Source organism: Ursus arctos, unplaced genomic scaffold, assembly GCF_023065955.2.
Source record: "Ursus arctos isolate Adak ecotype North America unplaced genomic scaffold, UrsArc2.0 scaffold_8, whole genome shotgun sequence".
Taxonomy (NCBI): Eukaryota; Metazoa; Chordata; class Mammalia; order Carnivora; family Ursidae; genus Ursus; species Ursus arctos.
Genome location: NW_026623100.1, coordinates 73,395,792 through 73,414,294, shown reverse-complemented (window position 1 = coordinate 73,414,294; position 18,503 = coordinate 73,395,792). Strand labels below are relative to the sequence as shown.

Sequence of the window (18,503 nt, the reverse complement as noted above, 5' to 3'; positions counted from 1 at the left end):
TTGGGGTGGTTAAGGAAAGCTTCTGGAAGAGGTAGAGTATGACCCAGGCCTTGATGTCTAGGTAAAGTTCAGATAGGCAAGGAAGAAGAGGGGGTGCATTAATGACACTATCATAGGAGTGGATACGCCTATGGCACACCAAGGTAGTAAATACTCACCTGGTTCAGCCTAGAGTTCCCTTTTACCTTCCCCACCCACATTCACATATAACACTATCACATTTATATCCCTCCCTGCAGGGTTTGCATTATTTCTCCTATACAAAAGTAAGAAAAAATCATATATTATTGACATTTGGAAGAAAATAATTTTACAATTTCCTTCAAGTTCTTTTGATATTTTTTGGAGATCGGCTTTTTCAATGTGGAAGGAGCCTTTTAAAACCACTGGTCCTCAAGTCACAACATTGGAGACTTGACCTCTTAGAGTAAGAATGTCTAATAAAATATAGCTCTTGACTCGGGCAAACAAAGACAATTTAAAAATGGACAGTAAGTGCAGGCATAGAGAAGAATCTAGAAATACGCAATTTATGAGAAAAACTGGAAGATTTCATAGGGAAAAGACTTTCTTAAAATGAGTGTACAAGATCTCTCAGCCTAAATAACTCTATACGAAATTCTGGGATTTATCTAAAATCCTACTTACCACAATTTCAAATGATATTTTTATAGAACTTGTAACTTGATATGACCAGGGCAGAAAAACTCCCTTCTTTGTAGTCTGACTTGGAGCTGAAGAGACAGAACAGTCAAGACCTCTCTTTATTACTGTATAAAGGGTGTGTGGGGTGTGATCAGCAAGGTTTTGTTTCTTTCTTTGTTTCTTTCTTAGAGACCAAGATTTTGGCATTGGATGAAATAATGTACTTAATGACTATGAATAGTATAAGTAAATTGTATAAATAGTAGACATACATATTATTTAGTATTACTTTATCACTTAAGTTGTGATGATTAAATATAGTACAGACCTTTCAAGCAGCAAATGCCTGCCTAGAAATTCTATCTTCTCAATGATACCCCAGAATTTAAAGTCAGTGTGAATACAGATTGCATATACTCACTATTCACCAGGTTTCATTAATGTGTTCAGCTAAACTCCTCATCTCCATCCTTCCAAGAGAGCCCTGATTAGCAACCAACTTTTTGGCTGGTAGGTTATCTATTCATCGCTAGCTATATTCTTCTTCATAATCACACATACACTCATTTTTTTTTCATGTCTCTTGACTTTCAACACTCCTTTAATTAGGGTCTTTCTCTTTCTTTCTTGGCCCTTTTTCTCTGTCCTTCCAGCTTGTGTCCATTTATAATTTGTCAATGTACCAATTTACAGAAAACTCCCCATTTTTACTCATTTTCCTTTGAGTCCCAAATAGTCCTAATTATTGTACCTTTGTTTTTTTGTATAGGGCATCTTTTGGGGACTCTGATCCATTGATAGCACACACAATTAGGTCTCAGGTGAAAAGCTTAAAAGGTGCGGGAATGTCCTAAAACAGTTTTCTATTCAATTTTTAGAAGATTGTTTTAGAGCTTAAGTTGCCAGAAGAATGTACATATATAGAATAAGTTAGTGGCTAACTTTGCTGAATCCATAAAGGGCTACTACTCTTAAAAGATGGAATGCCTGGGTATTTATTGGGGTTCCTTAGCATCCTTGGACAAGTAGGTCTTGTGTATCCCTAGATATCAATCATGCCTCTTATTATTCTATACCTTTTTAAGCAATGAAAGATCTTTGCTGAAATGAATAAAATGTAGCTGGTACCAAGAGCAGAACATTTTGCGTATTTTATGTTGTATATAAAGAGAGGTGAAAGGCAGATGGTGTGATTTGCTGGTCCCCAGAGCAGGTGTTTAGCAAATATTGATGTTTAGCAAATACCTATGATCATGTGCTCATCACCCACTCAACGTTGAACATCATATGAAATAGAGGTATATTTTTAAATATATGTACCAAACTTTAATTTTCATTTCACACTCAAATCTTCTGTACAAAAAGAGGCAAAGCAGGCAAAAAAAAAAAAAAATTACAATGACTTCAGCAAACAACATCTGACAATTTTAAAACAGCTCTGTGTATGCAACAGCCTTTATAGATATAATGGGGAAGTTAGGTTCCAAAATGTCTTCAAGATAAAATTCCACTATTTATTATTAATATCTAGAAAAATTTGTAGCTGTTTGGCTACAAGATTGAATGAGAATTCTCTGAATTCTACTTGCACAATTGGATTCCAAGATTGGGGAGGCTTCATTTTTCTTTTGAGGAAGCATGATTATTATTTTTTTTTTTATTTACGAGTGATGATGTATCAAAAACCTCAGTTTACCATTAATGTCTTGATATAATGATGATGACTAGAGGCAAATGATGAAGCATGAGATTAACTAACAATTAAGAGATTACTATCAAGAGATTCTTTCTGGTTGTTAATAAATACTCCAGCCCTAATGGGCTATCACAATTCAAAACACTCATTGCCACTTGCTTTCCATTAGCAGGTCTTAGTGATGCATGAAAAACTTCTGAGAACAAAGTCATGATGCCAAAGGAGCAGTGCATCTGAGAAATGTAATTTTCACCTGTTGTCTGCCCCAAATAAATATCTGAGTAATGAAAAATGCTGTTTATTTGAAAACTATGAAACATCAAATAAGAAATAGAGTTAACATTGACACGGATACTGTGGCTAGCACTTTCCCCTAAACCACCCACGGCGCTTAAACACATGTGCATGCAGCACACACAGAAAAAAAAAACATGATTGTTCATGGACTCCTGATGCCTAGAGGACAGTCTGTTAAAAGAATTTGTCTCCCACGGTAGCTCAGGAGTGGACCCAAGATCCATTACCTGTTAGTGATCACAGACATTCAATTAACTTGTCCTCCGGATCATCAGAGGCAACAGTTCCGGCCCTGGGCTTTTAAAAATCCATGTACAGGTGAATCTTAGCTTTGAAACAAGGTGGCCTGGCTAAATTGGGGCAGGCCAGCAGCCCCTCCTATATGTTTGGTCCCATTTGATAAAAGTCTAATTAAAAATTATAAATGTGCTCAACTATTTTCTCTGCAAGTCCTTTCCTCTCTCCAAGACCTAAGCTCCTCACCTGATAAAGGGAACAAATGGACTCAATGATGATAAAAACTGAGCGCCTCTATAATTCCTGTCTTGACAGTTGCTGCCCAAAGAACACGCAGCTGCCAAATTGAACATTTCTTAAGCTGAATAGTCAATGAGTTTGTTCACCCATTGTTACCCCCATTTCCTGGCTTCCTCCAAGGTGTTAAAATCCCTAGGTTTGAAAAGGTCATGAAGGCCATCTAAGTGCATTTCTGTCCTGTTGAGAGACCCTCCCCCCGCCCCCATCCAAGGAACTGTACTGATTCAGCTTGAAAAGTTCTAAGGAAAAGGGTCTTTCTTCTCTCTCTGTTGACTGACATTTAGATATAAATCAGAGAATCTGTTCTGCCACTTGACTGGATTTTTTGTTGCTGTTGTTGTTAAAAATAAAACAAAACAAAAGTATGTTTCCCCTTTTTTGGAGGACTTGAGAGAATGCCAGCTGGATACTAAAGTCTGGAAATCAATTGTGTCTGACAGCTCGTTCCTTGGGATACGGTGAATGAAACCCTGATGTACCCAGGCCCAATTTCAGGGATCATCAATCACTGGGCAGCTCTTTCCTTCTATCAGAAATAGGCAAGTAATAATATAAACCAGACTGGAGACTGACTTAAAAGTGTCTACTCTCATCCCATAGTATGTATGCATAGGCCACATGGTGAAGAAGGAAAGAATCAGGAGTGAGGGATCCTGGGCTCGAGTCCTACATGGGGTTGACCCTGTTTGACTTCACCCTCAACTCATTTCTCCACTGCAGGTTGGAATAGATTTCCAAGGTTCCATTATAAGCTCTGATTGGCAGACAAAATGACTCTAGGTCTTGTCCTATCTTCAATCATCAAGACAAGGTGGAGTGATGTTTCCTGGACTCTATTTCCTAAGGAAGCACGTAAGAGTCAGCCATTGTGTTGGCTCGTTGCCTCGTAGGGCTCTTGGAGATCATCTGTTCTAATTGCCCATTTGACAGATGAAGAAAGCGAGACACAGAGAGCTTAAGTGACTTTCCAAAGATCACACAGTGGATCCACACAGCTAGGACTGAATCCAGGAACTCAGACCAAAGTTTTACACACTGCAACAAGCTAGTGGTGCGGTCAGGAAGGAGCTACCTTTTAAATATTAGCGAACTGGAAAATGTAGGGTTTCCCCCCTCTGAATTCCCTGGTTTTCTGGAAATGAGTGAAGAACCCTAGACTTCTGTCACCACATGAACAGCCCACAAAGGGCAGGGCCCATTTTAGAAGGGGGGCTGTGCATCCAGAACCCCACTGACACCTGGAATGTCAGTAAAATTACCCGAAGCCAGAGGGTTGATGCGGACAGATGACTGTCCTGTTGCCTGTGTGTCCTTCCTCCCAGCCTGTCCCCCAGTTCCAAGACAACCACCTTCACAGCTCAGCGATGACAGCACATCTATCTATTCTCACTTCTTTCTTACAAATGGATTCAAGCATAGGTGATTTTCCTCTTGCAGAATCAAAAGGGAACGTTAGAGGAATATAAATCCAGAGAGAAGGGAAATATGTTGATAAATAAAATACGTGCAAACAAAAAAGCTGCCCATGTGGTTTGCAGTCTGAGGCAAGAGAGGGGGGCGTGCTGAATTCCAAACACTTGAGTTTGTGTCTTCACATGCATTTTTTCTTTTCTTGGATTCCTCTCTCCCTCTGTCAGGATAACGGCTGTGTTTCTTGTGGCCAAGCCGACACAGGAAATCAAACACTTCGTGTTTCTAAAAGTAAACTTCCCAGAGAGATTACACAGCTAGAATTAAAACACTACCACACACTATTGGGAATTTCAGATTGTTACAGGTGTAGTTGAAGGGCTCCAGTAGTAAAGGTCCACATCTCCAAACTTTGGCTTTGGAGAAAAGGGTTTTGTTTTAGACAGCAATGGTAAGGCTCTCAAGTCAATTTATGCTCTGCTGGGTCGAGTCAGTCAAGATACAAATTAAAGTCCATATATTTCAGTGACAAGAAGGAAACGGTTATGTAGATACACAAGTATTAACATCAATCTGTATTAAATTATGTAAACATATACATCTTCTGAGGTCAGTACATAGATCCTCTTCTTCGAGCAGAGCTCTACTGAAGCATTGCTCGAATCTGTTTGGAAGTTGATTCATCATTCAAGTGCTTGGTAGTGAACCTGGATGGAGAGAAAGCGACGGGGGTCAGTGTGTGAACAGTGCTCTGCCAAAGCTTCACGATGACTCTCAGCCCGTCTTTGCCTCGAGAGACACAATGGCTGTTTAGAAATCAAACTTGGGCTCGTTCTTACACAAATGACTACACTTCGATACCCAGCGTATTCTCAGATGGATTTAAGATTTGATTCTTTTTCCTAAAGGAATTTTGTATTGTGGTTCTTCAACAAGTAGACCTTTTATCTAGTTAAATAAATACGCGGAGGGGATAGAAGCCATCTCACTTTCCGGGGAAGGAGACCTGGTGTGAAGGAGTGAAGCATCTCAACCATTTAGGCTCCCCCTCCTGAGTTACTCATTTCAGAATGCGGATCTGCACCGCAACATTCCCGAAACTTCAATGTGGATGGTTTTCTACTTTCCTGGGAACGCTTACGCTCATTGCCACCACAAGGGGGCGCAAATGCAGGTAAACAAACCGGAAAAAAAGAGGAGCGAAGTCTGCATCGTCACATTAACCTGGCACAGGAATGGTGTGTGGAAAGGAAGGAAAGGCGAACTAACATGTCATCAAGCCTTGCCAAGTCCTACGCACTTCGTGTAAGTTCTCATTTCACCCACACTAACTCTTTGGGGAAGAGGTTCCTGCCGCCATTTCACAGGTGAGAAAACTCAGAATCAGAGAGGTGAAATGACCCATTTCAGGCAAAAATCTGCCAATGGGTGATTTGTGAGCGACCTGTGGCTTCTGATTTGGACCCAAGTCTGTCTGCCTCAAAAGCCATTCATCACAGTACCTACAAGAAACCCCAGATGCCAACACTCAGCCCTGTGCCCTGCTCTTCATGAAGCCTTGCTTGATTGAATGAAGCTGCAAAGTTAAAAAAAAAAAAAAATTCAGGCACTAGAGTCTTACTATGTATGGGAAGCCAGCCTGCCGTGAAATAGGCACCAATGGAGAAAAGCTTGGTTCACGCAGGGAACCTGGAAGGCTCCTCTGTTAATGCTGCATCTGTTCTGAAGAACGATGACCTGCACAAAACAGCATCAACCTCGGTCTTTGTCATTAAATGTGTGGCTGTCTCTTCATTTATTAAATGGGGATAATAGATCACCTTCCCTCTTGGAGTTGTGATAATTAAATGAGACAACGGACGCGGGAGTGGAGTATAAGACATGAGTGTTGAACACAGGTAGAAGATTATTGATCCGTTCCACTCCTACTTACTGAACGCTTACTGCATGCACAAGAGTAAGTGGGACTCGGAAATATCAAAGATGAATAAGACAGCGAGGACCATAAACCTTCCAGATTGCAATCCAGCATCGGAATGATTTACGTGGTAGTGTGATTCAACACATTTCTGTAGGTGTGTCACGGCTGAAAAATAAGAATCCCTTCTCTGGAGTGTATGAAGCACGTGTATCCTTGGGAGAGGCTGCTTGGGCATCAGCTGTCAGCAGTGAGAAGCTGAAGTGAGCCACAGCTGCCAAACGCTTGGGCATCCAGACAGGGCAGAGCAGGTCACCCAGGGAGCTTTAGAACCCAGAGTGGATGCCTGGGTCCCCCCCGCCCCCCGGAGACTCATCATTCGGTCCTGTTGGAGCCTGAGCATCAGGGTTTTCAAAAGCCACCCACAGTACTCATGTAAAGCCAGGTGAAGGGGAAAGTGAGCCTCGGGAAGGTTCTTCTGACGAGTCTTCACTAACCACAAGGAAGCACAGCCTGGAGTTAGGCTCACGGCCTGTGGGGTCACACAGGCCTAGGGTTAGGTTCTAGCTCTGTCGTCTGCTGTGTGACGGTGGGCAAATTAGTTAATGTCCCTACATCTCAGTTTCTTCCATCTGATAAAAATGGTGCTGTGCTGACTTCAACTGGTTGTTGGCAAGATTAAATGTGTGAAGACAGGCACGGGGGTAAGCCTGGTGCTCTGGGGCCTGGTCCCCAACAGCAGCTAAATTTGAAGTCTCTCTGAAGGGTTGCAGGGCTGAGGCTTACCTGAGGGCATTCAGCAGCCCCTCCACACTGTCCGGGGCCTGTTCCTTCAAAACCTTTATGCAGCCTTTCATCTGGGAGGAGAAAGCACAACATTTTATTAATAGCCTAGCAACTGTGTCCATGATAGTATCCGTTCATACTACCATCGGTCCCTAATCAGATCGTGTTATTTCTGCCCAGAGAAATCAAATACAGAAATGACCAAGAGACCTTCCTACTCCCTCACGTTAGTGAGCTGCTCCTTGGGGAGCTTCTAGAAGTTGTGTATCGCTTTTCATACTCTCCTGCCATTGCACAGTTCATGTGTCTGCCATTTGTGGACAAAGACTTGAGACTGTGATCTAATCTTGAGCTCAAGAGCCAAGCACAGGGCTCCCCCCACCCCCACCCCCATAGCTGCTCAGTGGACACAGACTGCGTGAATTACAAACCCAGTGATTTTCTGCCACTCCTCTTTCCAGGATGCTATTCCTCCTTTAGCTGTTTGGCAAACCCTTAACACTTTTTTCTTTCTTTCTTTCTTTCTTTTTTTTTTTTTAGGACACAGCTAAACATCACCAAAACCAGGAAGCCTCTGGGCATCTCATTACCCTCATCAGGTAGAAGTAACCACCACCTCTTTGTGCTCCCAACAGCATGCTGGCACTTATCAGAGGCTCTTGGAGATTTTAGTGCCTGGGTAATTTTGGCTCCCTCACTAGGAGGGGACTGGTGAAGGACAGAGGTTGAGAATACGAACCACGTATTCTTGAACCACATGGGGGCAGATGGCTTGAGTTTCCTCCATCCTTGCTTATTTAGTACCTGCCTGAACCTGGGCAAGTTTCTTGGTTTTTTGTGCCCTTGGAATATAATTTATTCATAATTTGGGAAGTGTATGGAAACTAAGTTTACATAGATCACATTATATTATGCATATCCTAGATTTTTTTTTTTTTTGACAAAGGAAGTATCTTCCCACACAAAAAAAATACAATTGCTCATTTTAAACTCAGATGTTCATCCTCTGTATTGAATTTGGGTAGACCAAGGGCCTCTTTTATAATGGTCTCTTTCAAACATTTTCTGTGGGTATACTTCTGGTATGTAGGACGTTTTATCTTATGGCCTGATAAGACCCTGGTAGACTGATGGAGGTAGCCAGAAGCACAAGGTTGAGAGTCATTTGCGGGTCACATAAAGGCTCATCAAGAAAGAATGTCATGGTCCATCAGAGATGTCTGTCATGGGTGCAGGTCGGGCAGAAGCTACAAACATGCCAGGTGTGTCCCATCCTGAGCCTACTCACTTCCAACAATGGGCTTTAGCCCAGAGATGTAGAGATTTGGTCCTTTTCCCAATGGAGCCCATGGTCTAGTGGTAAGAGACACCCCCAGGGTTCTCTGATAAGTGCCCGTATTCTCTCAGGAACACAAAGAGCCTGGCTTTCTGGCACCCAAGAATAGCACCTCTTCTCTCAATGACCCAGCCCTTCTGGGCCTCAGTGACTTGGCTCTGATGATTCACTGCTCCAGGAGCCCTCCTCCTCCACTCTGTCTACCTGGGAAAATTCTAGCCCTTCTCCAAGATCCACTTCCAACATCACCCTCTGTCTCTTCTCAAAGTAGAATAAGCTTCTCCCTCATCTGGGTTTCCAGGGGGTGTTCTTTGTAAGTGCATATAATGAATGACACGCATCTCAGGGCTTCACAAATATTTGTTTTTTCACAGTTGATACTCGAAGGTTGTATAAACCGGCTGCCTGTAACCGCTGGCTTAGAAGCAGACTGGTGTCTGAAGGAGCCCATCTTGAATACGTACTATATTTGCTAAGCCTGAAACTTTCTTACAGCAACATGCACACCTCAGGATGAACCAGCTTTTCCTAGTGAGACCGAGGAACAAATAGATTTCATAAAGACTATGGGTGGTTAGATTTAACATTATGTAATGATTACGACCTCAACAGAAAGACTCAGTAAATGACCCAGTGTATTTTTAATTGTTGACTCTGTGACAAGTTAACAAGTCGCTCTGGTCAATGAGAAATATCCTATGGGTACCAAGTAATAAACTCAATCCACATTCAAATGATGTTCATCGGGTTATGAATAGAATTATTTATATTTGATCCATAGTATAAAAATGTTAAAGCCTCACAAAGAATATAGTAAAAATGTTCATTGGTATGAAAAAAATTCCATAATATACGGTGATGCAAATAAAAGATAATTGCTATTTTAGAATTAATAATGGTCTGTGAAGTACACGCACACACACGCACGCACACGCACACGCACACGCACACACACGCATATACACAAACATCCGTATGAAGGGAGGTAGATATGCTGCCATATTGACGATGGTCGTCGCCTATGGTGAAGTTGCTACAGAAAGATACATATAATTTTCTGTATTTTGATTCCTTATGTTTTCCTAATTCTTTTATATTTAATACTTTTTTCTTGGAAAGCGGAAAATAACAAAATACTATTCAAAAATAAAAAAAAAAAATAAAGACTGCATGAAGAACCATGACTAGCTGTGCTAGGAAGCCAGACCTTCAAAATAAGTAATCTAAGTTCCATTTTAATTGGTAAATTTCCTTACGTTCGCTAGGCTCATGGTCCCTCTGGGCATGAAGACTTTCCGTCTGCACGGTGCTAAAGGATCAGAGACGCTGCTCCGTGCAGATAAGCGAGAACCGAGTGTGCCCCCAAACCGAGCGCAGTCAGAATGAGTTAATCCCAAAGGGGCCTATTCTACCCTTAAAAGGCTTTATATTAACGTGTGGGATACACTACTGGAGCGATGCTGCAGGTGAGGGTTAAGAGGAGATGTGTTTTATGCTACAATCAACACAAGTCGCTTGTACACCAAAACCATGTGTTTTCCAGTTATTTGCATTCGTTCCACAAAAACGCTATGGGGTAGCTATGGAGCGTCACGCTCCACGTCAGGTAGGTGTTAGGCAATAGAGCAGATGTTGGGTATACAGATCGTGGTCTCTGCCCTTACAAACAAACTTGGAGTCTATTAGGGAATCCGAAAATCCAAAATGGTAAGTGCTCTGGGGGCCAAAGGAGAAGGGAGGTCCTGACCATGCAGGGTACGGGAGAGGTGTTCCTGAATGAGGTGACATTTGTGGAGTGGCTTAAAGGAATCCACCCATCAGAAAGAAGGGAGGGTAGAGCCACCGGTGGGGGGGTGGTAGGAGAGGAAGTTGGGATGTTTGAAATATGACCACGGTGTCTTGTAATCCAGTACCTCCCAATGCCGCTTACTTTAAGACACATATAAAATATTAATATCTATATATTCATATGGCACATTGGGTACCCTGAAGGGGCAGTTTGCAACTAAGTAACTATTCACATCTGCTCAGCTTCTCTGCAGGCTGAGATGATTAATGTGTCTGAGCTCCTGCTATGATTTTTGATTGGCTGTTTTGCTGTAAGCACATGAAAAAGGTTGGACTCCTTGATGTGGGGATAGCTGCCATGAGGGGGCTTGCATCTTGGAGAGATCCCCACCTCCAAGCGGTAGATGGAGGAGAGAGAGAGAGAGAGAGAGAGAAAAGCAAGGTCTGTCTGGCACCGTTCACGAGCGCTCTTAATCGAAAGCAGAGTTCATCACTCTTACATCGATCTTGGATGTCTTGCAGAAAGCTCCCACGGGGTGAACGTGGTCGTAGAGGATGATGACCCCCACCATCACCCTCATGCAGAACATCAGCGTTTCTTCGCTTGTGAACCTACTCCTGTACTCCCTGGAAGAGAGAAGAAACGGCAGCCGCGTGACTTCCGTGCTGGGGCACGTTCATTTCTGGCTACTTTAGACTCCTCCAATCATCTCTCGAGAACAATCCCGGACCTGCAACAACCAGGTTAATATGCTCTTAAAGAAGCCCATGATGATAATTCTCCTTGAATCTATCCAACCAGCAATTCAGTGTGAAAATAAGGTAAATTAGAGGGCAGTAAATTCTCTTCTCTTCTGCCCTTCAGCGGGCCGGCTCATCACGTACCTCACTCCCCCCACCCATCAATCTTGAATATTTTATAGCAGGTCCCTCTGGCTGTCCAAGATTATAGAGAATAATGGCTTCATTACGGAGAAAAAGAATCAGGCTCATTTCTACAGAGCGGCTATCGTGTCTCCAGTCAGAGTAACTTCCTTTGTTAAGACACAGGCTGCAGACGGAATTGGATTGGCAAAGATACGTAAAAGAAATTATGTACCATTCACTGGGGCTGGGAGTATTTGTGGAGTTTGAATTTTGTTCACTTACCTTGACAGGGTCCCTGATAATTCAAGATAATTCTAGAGGCTTTCTTAACATCTATTTCATTATGAATTGGGCCCACAATGAAGATGATTACTATTTCTGTCTTGGAATAAATCTTAACTTTGGTATAAGTGAAATATTTAAAATTAACACCATCTTACATTTGAACAGAGCATCACATTTCACATGGCACTTCTGAGGTCTCTGGCCCTCCCAAGCTCTCTGCCGCATAGATGACATTAAGGGAACTTCATCAGAGAAGGAAACCAAGGCCCAGGCGGGCCATACCACCTGTCTACAGGCACAGAAGTAGCTAAAGAGATAACTGGAACCCTGGCTTGTGGGTGTGGACTTCCTCTCTGCCTCGCCATTAACAACCTCTGCCACTTCTAAAATCCAGCAACTAGTTTAAGCACAAAGAAACTGCTGAGAGAGGGAGACAGAGAGAGAGAGGTAGAGTTGGAAGGGAAGGGAGGGAAGAAAAGAGAAGGAAAGAGGGACAGAAGTCTCTATTATCATTCTTGCAACAGTCTTACCCCTTCTGCTCTTGGTTCTAAATCTTCTGCCAAATCCCTTCTCCAATATACTTATAATAATAGTAATAACACCCAGTCATTGAAGCCAGCCCTCCATTTGGCCCTTCCTCATCTTATAGAACATCTTTGGTTTGAGTCCTGATTCTGCCATCTAACAAGCTACACGACCTTTGGGAAATCAGTTAACCAGTTTGGACCTTAGTTTCTTCAACTGTATAAGGGGGCTGATTACATTTATCACCCAGAGTTCTTTATGAAATTAATTCAGATAATACACCTGGAAATGTTAATGTGCTGACCCAAATGTTACCACCACCACCACCATCATCGTTGATATCATCAACATCACCATCATCATCATCAACGTCATCAACATCATCATCATCATCATCACCATCATCATCATCATCATCATCACCATCATCATCATCATCATCACCATCATCATCATCACCATCAACATCATCATCATCAATGTCATCACCACCATCATCATCACCATCATCATCACCATCATCATCAACATCATCATCATCATCAATGTCATCAACATCATCATCATCACCATCATCATCATCATCACCATCATCATCATCAACATCATCATCATCATCACCATCATCATCATCACCATCAACATCAACATCATCATCATCAATGTCATCACCACCATCATCATCACCATCATCATCACCATCATCATCACCATCATCATCATCATCAATGTCATCACCATCATCACCATCATCATCACCATCACCATCATCATCAACATCACCATCATCATCAGCATCATCAACATCATATTAACGAGCTCTCCCAGGTGACTTCTAGGCCACGAATCCACCTCTGATCTCACTTACGGCGTTTCCAGCATGACTTTACAAACACTTGTCATCGTACTGAGGCAGTCTGTCGTGTTCTCTATTGGCAGGGTTTTGTTCTAAATGGAGACACAAAATTATGTTAGCCCTGCTCGCAGCTTTTCTGTGCGATCAAGAAAAAAGCCTCTCAGTGCTTGGCCTCACTTACTTCGGAGACAAAGTGCATGGTGGCATTGCTAAGGGTTTTCAGCATAGGCGTGGCTTCTGCATAGAAGAGGGACATTCGATTGGCCATCTCATTATTGACTTCATTCTCAATGTCTAGCTGATAAAAAGAAGAAGAGAAGACGCAATTGATAAAGACAGGGTCACAAATCCCCAAACCGTGTCTGCTGGAAATGGAATTACAGATGAGGGCGGTCTTTTCCCTGGGCCCTGCCTGATGTGGCAAGGGACGGCGTGGAGAAAGGGTGTACAGACCAGGAGACCCAGGGGCTCACATGCATGTTGTTGATGCGGTTGCGACTTATCGTCCTTCTGTAGTAGCTGAAGTCGTTCTGGATAGCTGGGTTCCTCATCTGAAATCCAGAGACAGGAAGGAAGGTCATCTCTCCGCATCACAGGGAGGATATGCATTAGGAGCCCAGGCACTAGGCTCGGTAAATATACCAGGACATCTCTTCGTTATACAACAAACAAAGCAACTCCTGGTTAAAAATAAACACTTGGAGCCTCATTGTTTTAATATAGGCCCTGCTTTTCCTATCAGCTAGATTTCAGGGAAAGAATACTTGCTCTCAATCAGGACAGATACCGTGAAAAGGTTTCCTCTTCTCACATTTGGCAGATTTTGAATTTCCACGCACAAACTGCCATCTTACATCACGTTTGCTACAAGGAATGCAAATTCTCAGTACATTCTAGGTCCCTGCAGGGAAGGAGCTGCATCTTACTCGTCTATTCCCCGCCCCACGGCATTAGCAGGGTGCCGGCACAGAGGAGGTCCTCAGGACAAGTCTGTTACACTGTCTTAGCCTGTATGGTCTAACCTTCAGCTCATCGAATCGGAGGGTAAAATGAAGAATTTCCGCAAACTCCTTCGCCAGGGCCTGCTCCCGTTCCAGGTGCTGGGTTGGCGTGTAGGGTGGACAGGTCAGGGACTCTAATAAACTCTGAAGAGCTTTCTCTGAAAATCAAAGTGATAAATATGTATCTGAGGTGGCCCACGGAGATCCTTCAAGAGGCACAGTTCTTAAGCCCTGTTGACAGTGTGACATGTGCAGAAAGGAGAAGGAGCCTGTCAGGCCCGAGCAGGCTGCCCCCAACCTGCGGAAGACCCCCAGGGCCACACAGTCTCATCTCTGTCCCTCAAAGCTCAGCTCAACCCTCAGCATTCTGCAGTGCCGACTCCTACCACTGTTTGGAAACCACAGACACATGGTTTGGGATCCTGTGCATGAGACTGTGCAGTACTTTCCTGCCAACCCACTGCCATATCGACCCCCACTACTGTCCTTGAAACAGTCTCCTGACTCCCTCTTGTCTATCTCTAAACATTCCCTCCAGTTTTCCCTTCAACATATTTCTAATAATACCGACTCATTTAACCAATCCTCTATAGCAGGGCTTGGCAAACGATGGCGCACAGGCCACACCTGGCCCACGATCTATTTTTGCAAATAAAGTTTTATTAACACATAGCCCCACTTTATTTCCATTCCTTCACGTATCAACTCTGGCTACAATGTGCTACAATGGCAGAGCTGAGTAGCTGCAACAAAGACAGGGTGGCCCGTAAGCCTAAAATATTTATTATCTGCTCTTTACAGACAAGTTTGCTGGTACCTGATCTACACTCCTTAATTGTCTTTTCTAGCATCTTTCCAAGGACATCTCTTGCCTTTTCCATTTATGGGGATGCACTGGCTTCTGAGGTAGCCCGTTCTACCATGGCCAGCTCTGACAGGTGGATCTTTGTCCTTCTAATAAAAATCTGGCTCATTAAGGGGGTACCTGGGTGGCTCAGTTGATTAAGTGTCTGCCTTCAGCTCAGGTCATGATCCCAGGGTCCTGGGATCGAGCCCTGCATCGGGCTCCTTGCTCAGCAGGAAGCCTGCTTCTCCCTCTCCCTCTGCCTGCTGCTCCCCCTTCTTGTGCTCTCTCTCTGTCTCTGTCAAATAAATAAATAAAACCTTTTAAAAAATTCTGGTTCACAAGGATTTCAGTTCATTGGGTCTAGATACACACTTTGAAGAAACAGAGGAGGAGGAAACAGAGAAGAAACTAACTGAAGAGTCAACAGAAGCTCTCTTTTCTTGAAAGACTGTTTTAGTTCATTCGACCATTCCCTTTGGGTCTTAGCTTCAAGTTCTCTTAACACTATGACTATGATTCCCCCAAAGTATTTCAATTTCTGTTTAACTCTTAAAATGTGACATTTGTGTACAGCAAAAGTGAACACGACTATCCCTGTCCTCATTCTAGCTGTATTAACTAATGAAACCTCAGACAGCTTTACTCTTGGGGGAGTGGTTAGACCACACAGGTAGTCACATCGGGCCTATTGTTAATGAGACTTGACTTTACTCTTGCTTCTGCAAAGCCATCCTGTACCCATACAGGTTGTATTTAAAGTTCAAGGGTAGAACGTTGTTTGTTTTTCCCCCGGTGTTTTACTCTATTTAGTCACATGACTCCAGCAAATCAAGTTCTTTTGGGGTTAGCAGGTTTGTTTCAACCTCTCTGTTTGTTTCAACTTCTCTGTCATTTAGAAATGTGATCAGCCCACAACAAAACTGTTACAAGTGAGACTTAGCTGAGAACAAGTCCAGAGGGACACCCGCCAGTAGAGACACGCTCAACGTGCAGGTAACTGTAGGAAAGGAACTCTCAGATGAATTTAAGGAAATGAAAATGACAGGTGTTTCTGTCCATAAATGGCCTTTCCTAAGACATTGTGGATGGATGTGGGCTATTCCCCAGCCCACTGAGCTGGCTCTTCCCACTCCTTCCTCAAACTCCGTAACACAGCCTCACATGCGGGATGAAACTAGGAACACAGACTCACCTAGCCTTATGGAAAATTCATAAAATCTCTTTAGCCTCACGACCAGAGGACACACTGCATTCCAAGCCTTTTCTTGAAGCTGAATGTCGTTGGGATTCTGAATCGCCTACAAAAACATGATAGAATCGTCTGTTTAAAAAGAAACAATAAGCTCCACATCAAAATGCCTTAAGATTGAGGAAGGATTTTAATTTAAGAAAACATAACGCCTGATGTACTTTGCTAATGTGCTCGTAAACTGACATCAGTTCACCGGACTGTCCTCCATGATGCTCAATTAGAATGGAGATTTTAGTCCTTGAACTTAATGCAAATGACCCTACAATTAGATCCCGTGTCATCTTGCTTGTTTCTCTTATTTTAAATGCAAAAAAACTGCAAATCTAATTGGAAGCCATTCAGCTTTCCTCCATCACATTTTGATTCTACTGAAGTAGAGCCAGTGCTCGTTAGGAAATGCAGATCCCGCAGACCTCTTCCTTTCTCTGTAAGATGTACTGTGTGCCTTCCCTTCTGTGATGTTACCTGAATTATCTAAATTAATGGCGACGTCTAAGTAGAAAGACCACCTGTTAAGAGGCTGTCACGTTCTTAGAAATGATGTTTTGTCTAGGTTTCAGCGGCTTACAGAGTAAGTTAGTGGGTTTTTCTTCCAGAAAGATGGCGACAACGACAGTAGTGTGTGCGTGTAAGCGCGTGTAGGTGCGCGCATGTGCGCGCATGCGGTATGCGGTGATACTGCCGCAAAACTATTTCAGATAAAAGGAGTGTGCGGTTTCTTGCCTTTAAGGCATTATGAATCTTAAAAGCCACTCTGACAATCTTCTTTTTTGTTTTGGTTGTTGTTGTGTTTTCAGGAATTTCTTTTTTTTAAGCTCAAAGTCATTTCAAGATGACAGACCTGCAGGCTACTTAAAACGACCTAGTTTACAGCTAGTATTTGTGGTACTGTGGGACCTGCCAAAATTATGACAAAATGCGGAGAAATTCGTGCAAACCCAGACCTCATGACTTATAGTTCTTTTTTTTTTATTTTCTTGTGACTTATATTTCAACTGTTGTCCAGAGACTTTACATGTATGTTTCCCTTACATGAAGTAATATGCTGACAAATCATTGTTTAAACGTCAATCCTGTGCTACCAAATGTATGACTGAGAAGAGAATGGCTAATATTTTACACGGTCTACAGCGCCGTGTGTGCACGTTAATGTACTAAAATAAAAGGGGCCATTCATACTTTGTGAAAACCACATTACCCTCCTTGTTCTTCCTAGTACGCTAGGAAATACTAGGGCTATTACTTAATCTTGCTAGGTGTGTGTGTGTGTGTGTGGGTTTCCCTTCTTGTCCGAGGGTGTTGTCAGCCCAGTGTTATCATTGGCATACATCTCGGATCTCTGGCCCCGCGCCCTTGTAAGCCTGCAGGTCTGCGAGGATGCTCTCAGAATCCTGGAGGACGGCGCTGATCTGGTTCCATATTTCCCTCTCTCCTTCCGTGGGCTGGGCATCTGAGCAGAAGGGAAACCAAAAGACACAGAGGGCTGGTGTTTACAAACGGCTTGGGAAGAAAATCAGCATTCAGTGCTACCTGCTAGACAGTCCTGTTTAATTCCCGCAGGTTCAGTCTTTACTCTTTAACGTAATAAGCTGCTAGGAAAGGAAACGAACACAACTTCTGCCCGTGACTCAGTTCCAGACAGTCATCCGTCTCTGCACACGTTCCACCAAGCACACTGGAACCACTGTGGGTACTTTATCCATTTGGGTAGAACATATTTTTGCACATCTATTATGTGCCAAGTGCTTAACTGGGTGATAGGAGGATAAATATTGTCTTTGGGGGCCACATTTAATAGGAAAAGCTACTGAATAGTTCTGTTATGACTAAAAATCTGTGAATCAGAGTATAGGTGGGGAAAAGTCCCTCTTATATTACCATAGAAACAAATAAGCTTAAAATCTTAGATAATCCTTCAGAGTCGTGACAGGGATGTATCTTTCTGGAACACAACGGTCGGAGAAAGCATTGAGATTCATCATAGAACGTGAACTCGAGAAGTGCAGGGGGTTCATTTTATTTATTTGTTTGTTTCTTTATTTATTTTTAGTAAGCTCTACATCCAATATGGGGGCTTGAACTGATGACCCCAAGATCAAGGCTTACATGCTCTACTGACAGAGCCAGTCAGGCACCCCGAACAGGAGGTTCCTTTTATTTATTTATTTATTTATTTATTTATTTATTTATTTATTTATTATGTTGTTAGTCACCATACAGTACATCCTTAGTTTTTGATGTAAAGTTCCATGATTCCTTGTTTGCGTGTAACACCCGGTGCTCCATGCAATACGGGAGGTTCATTTTAAAGACACTTGCACTATTCAACTTTGATCTTGACTCTAAACACTACCCACAAAAATAAGTGACACATTCAGGTTTACGAAGAACATATTCTAACAGCCATGGAAGCATCCCTTTAGCTCAGAATTCCCACTTTACACTGCATTCCTGTAG

At 42.8% G+C, this 18,503-nt stretch overlaps 1 protein-coding gene across 7 annotated transcripts in view; it reads right to left on the bottom strand.

The window, feature by feature from the left end:
- Positions 1 to 1,948: 1,948 nt before the first annotated feature.
- CYRIA (CYFIP related Rac1 interactor A) overlaps positions 1,949 to 18,503 on the bottom strand; it is a 107,568-nt gene continuing 91,013 nt past the window's right edge. For all 7 annotated transcript variants that reach the window (XM_026519175.4, XM_048222661.2, XM_048222662.2 and 4 more), the window contains 9 exons: positions 17,375 to 17,496; positions 15,987 to 16,092; positions 13,969 to 14,105; positions 13,420 to 13,497; positions 13,128 to 13,244; positions 12,959 to 13,038; positions 10,914 to 11,040; positions 7,290 to 7,360; positions 1,949 to 5,292 (listed from right to left, as the gene is read on the bottom strand). In XM_026519175.4, the coding sequence (XP_026374960.1) occupies positions 5,229 to 5,292; positions 7,290 to 7,360; positions 10,914 to 11,040; positions 12,959 to 13,038; positions 13,128 to 13,244; positions 13,420 to 13,497; positions 13,969 to 14,105; positions 15,987 to 16,092; positions 17,375 to 17,496 (902 nt within the window). In that variant the 3' untranslated portion in view covers positions 1,949 to 5,228. The remainder of the gene's footprint in view (positions 5,293 to 7,289; positions 7,361 to 10,913; positions 11,041 to 12,958; positions 13,039 to 13,127; positions 13,245 to 13,419; positions 13,498 to 13,968; positions 14,106 to 15,986; positions 16,093 to 17,374; positions 17,497 to 18,503) is intronic.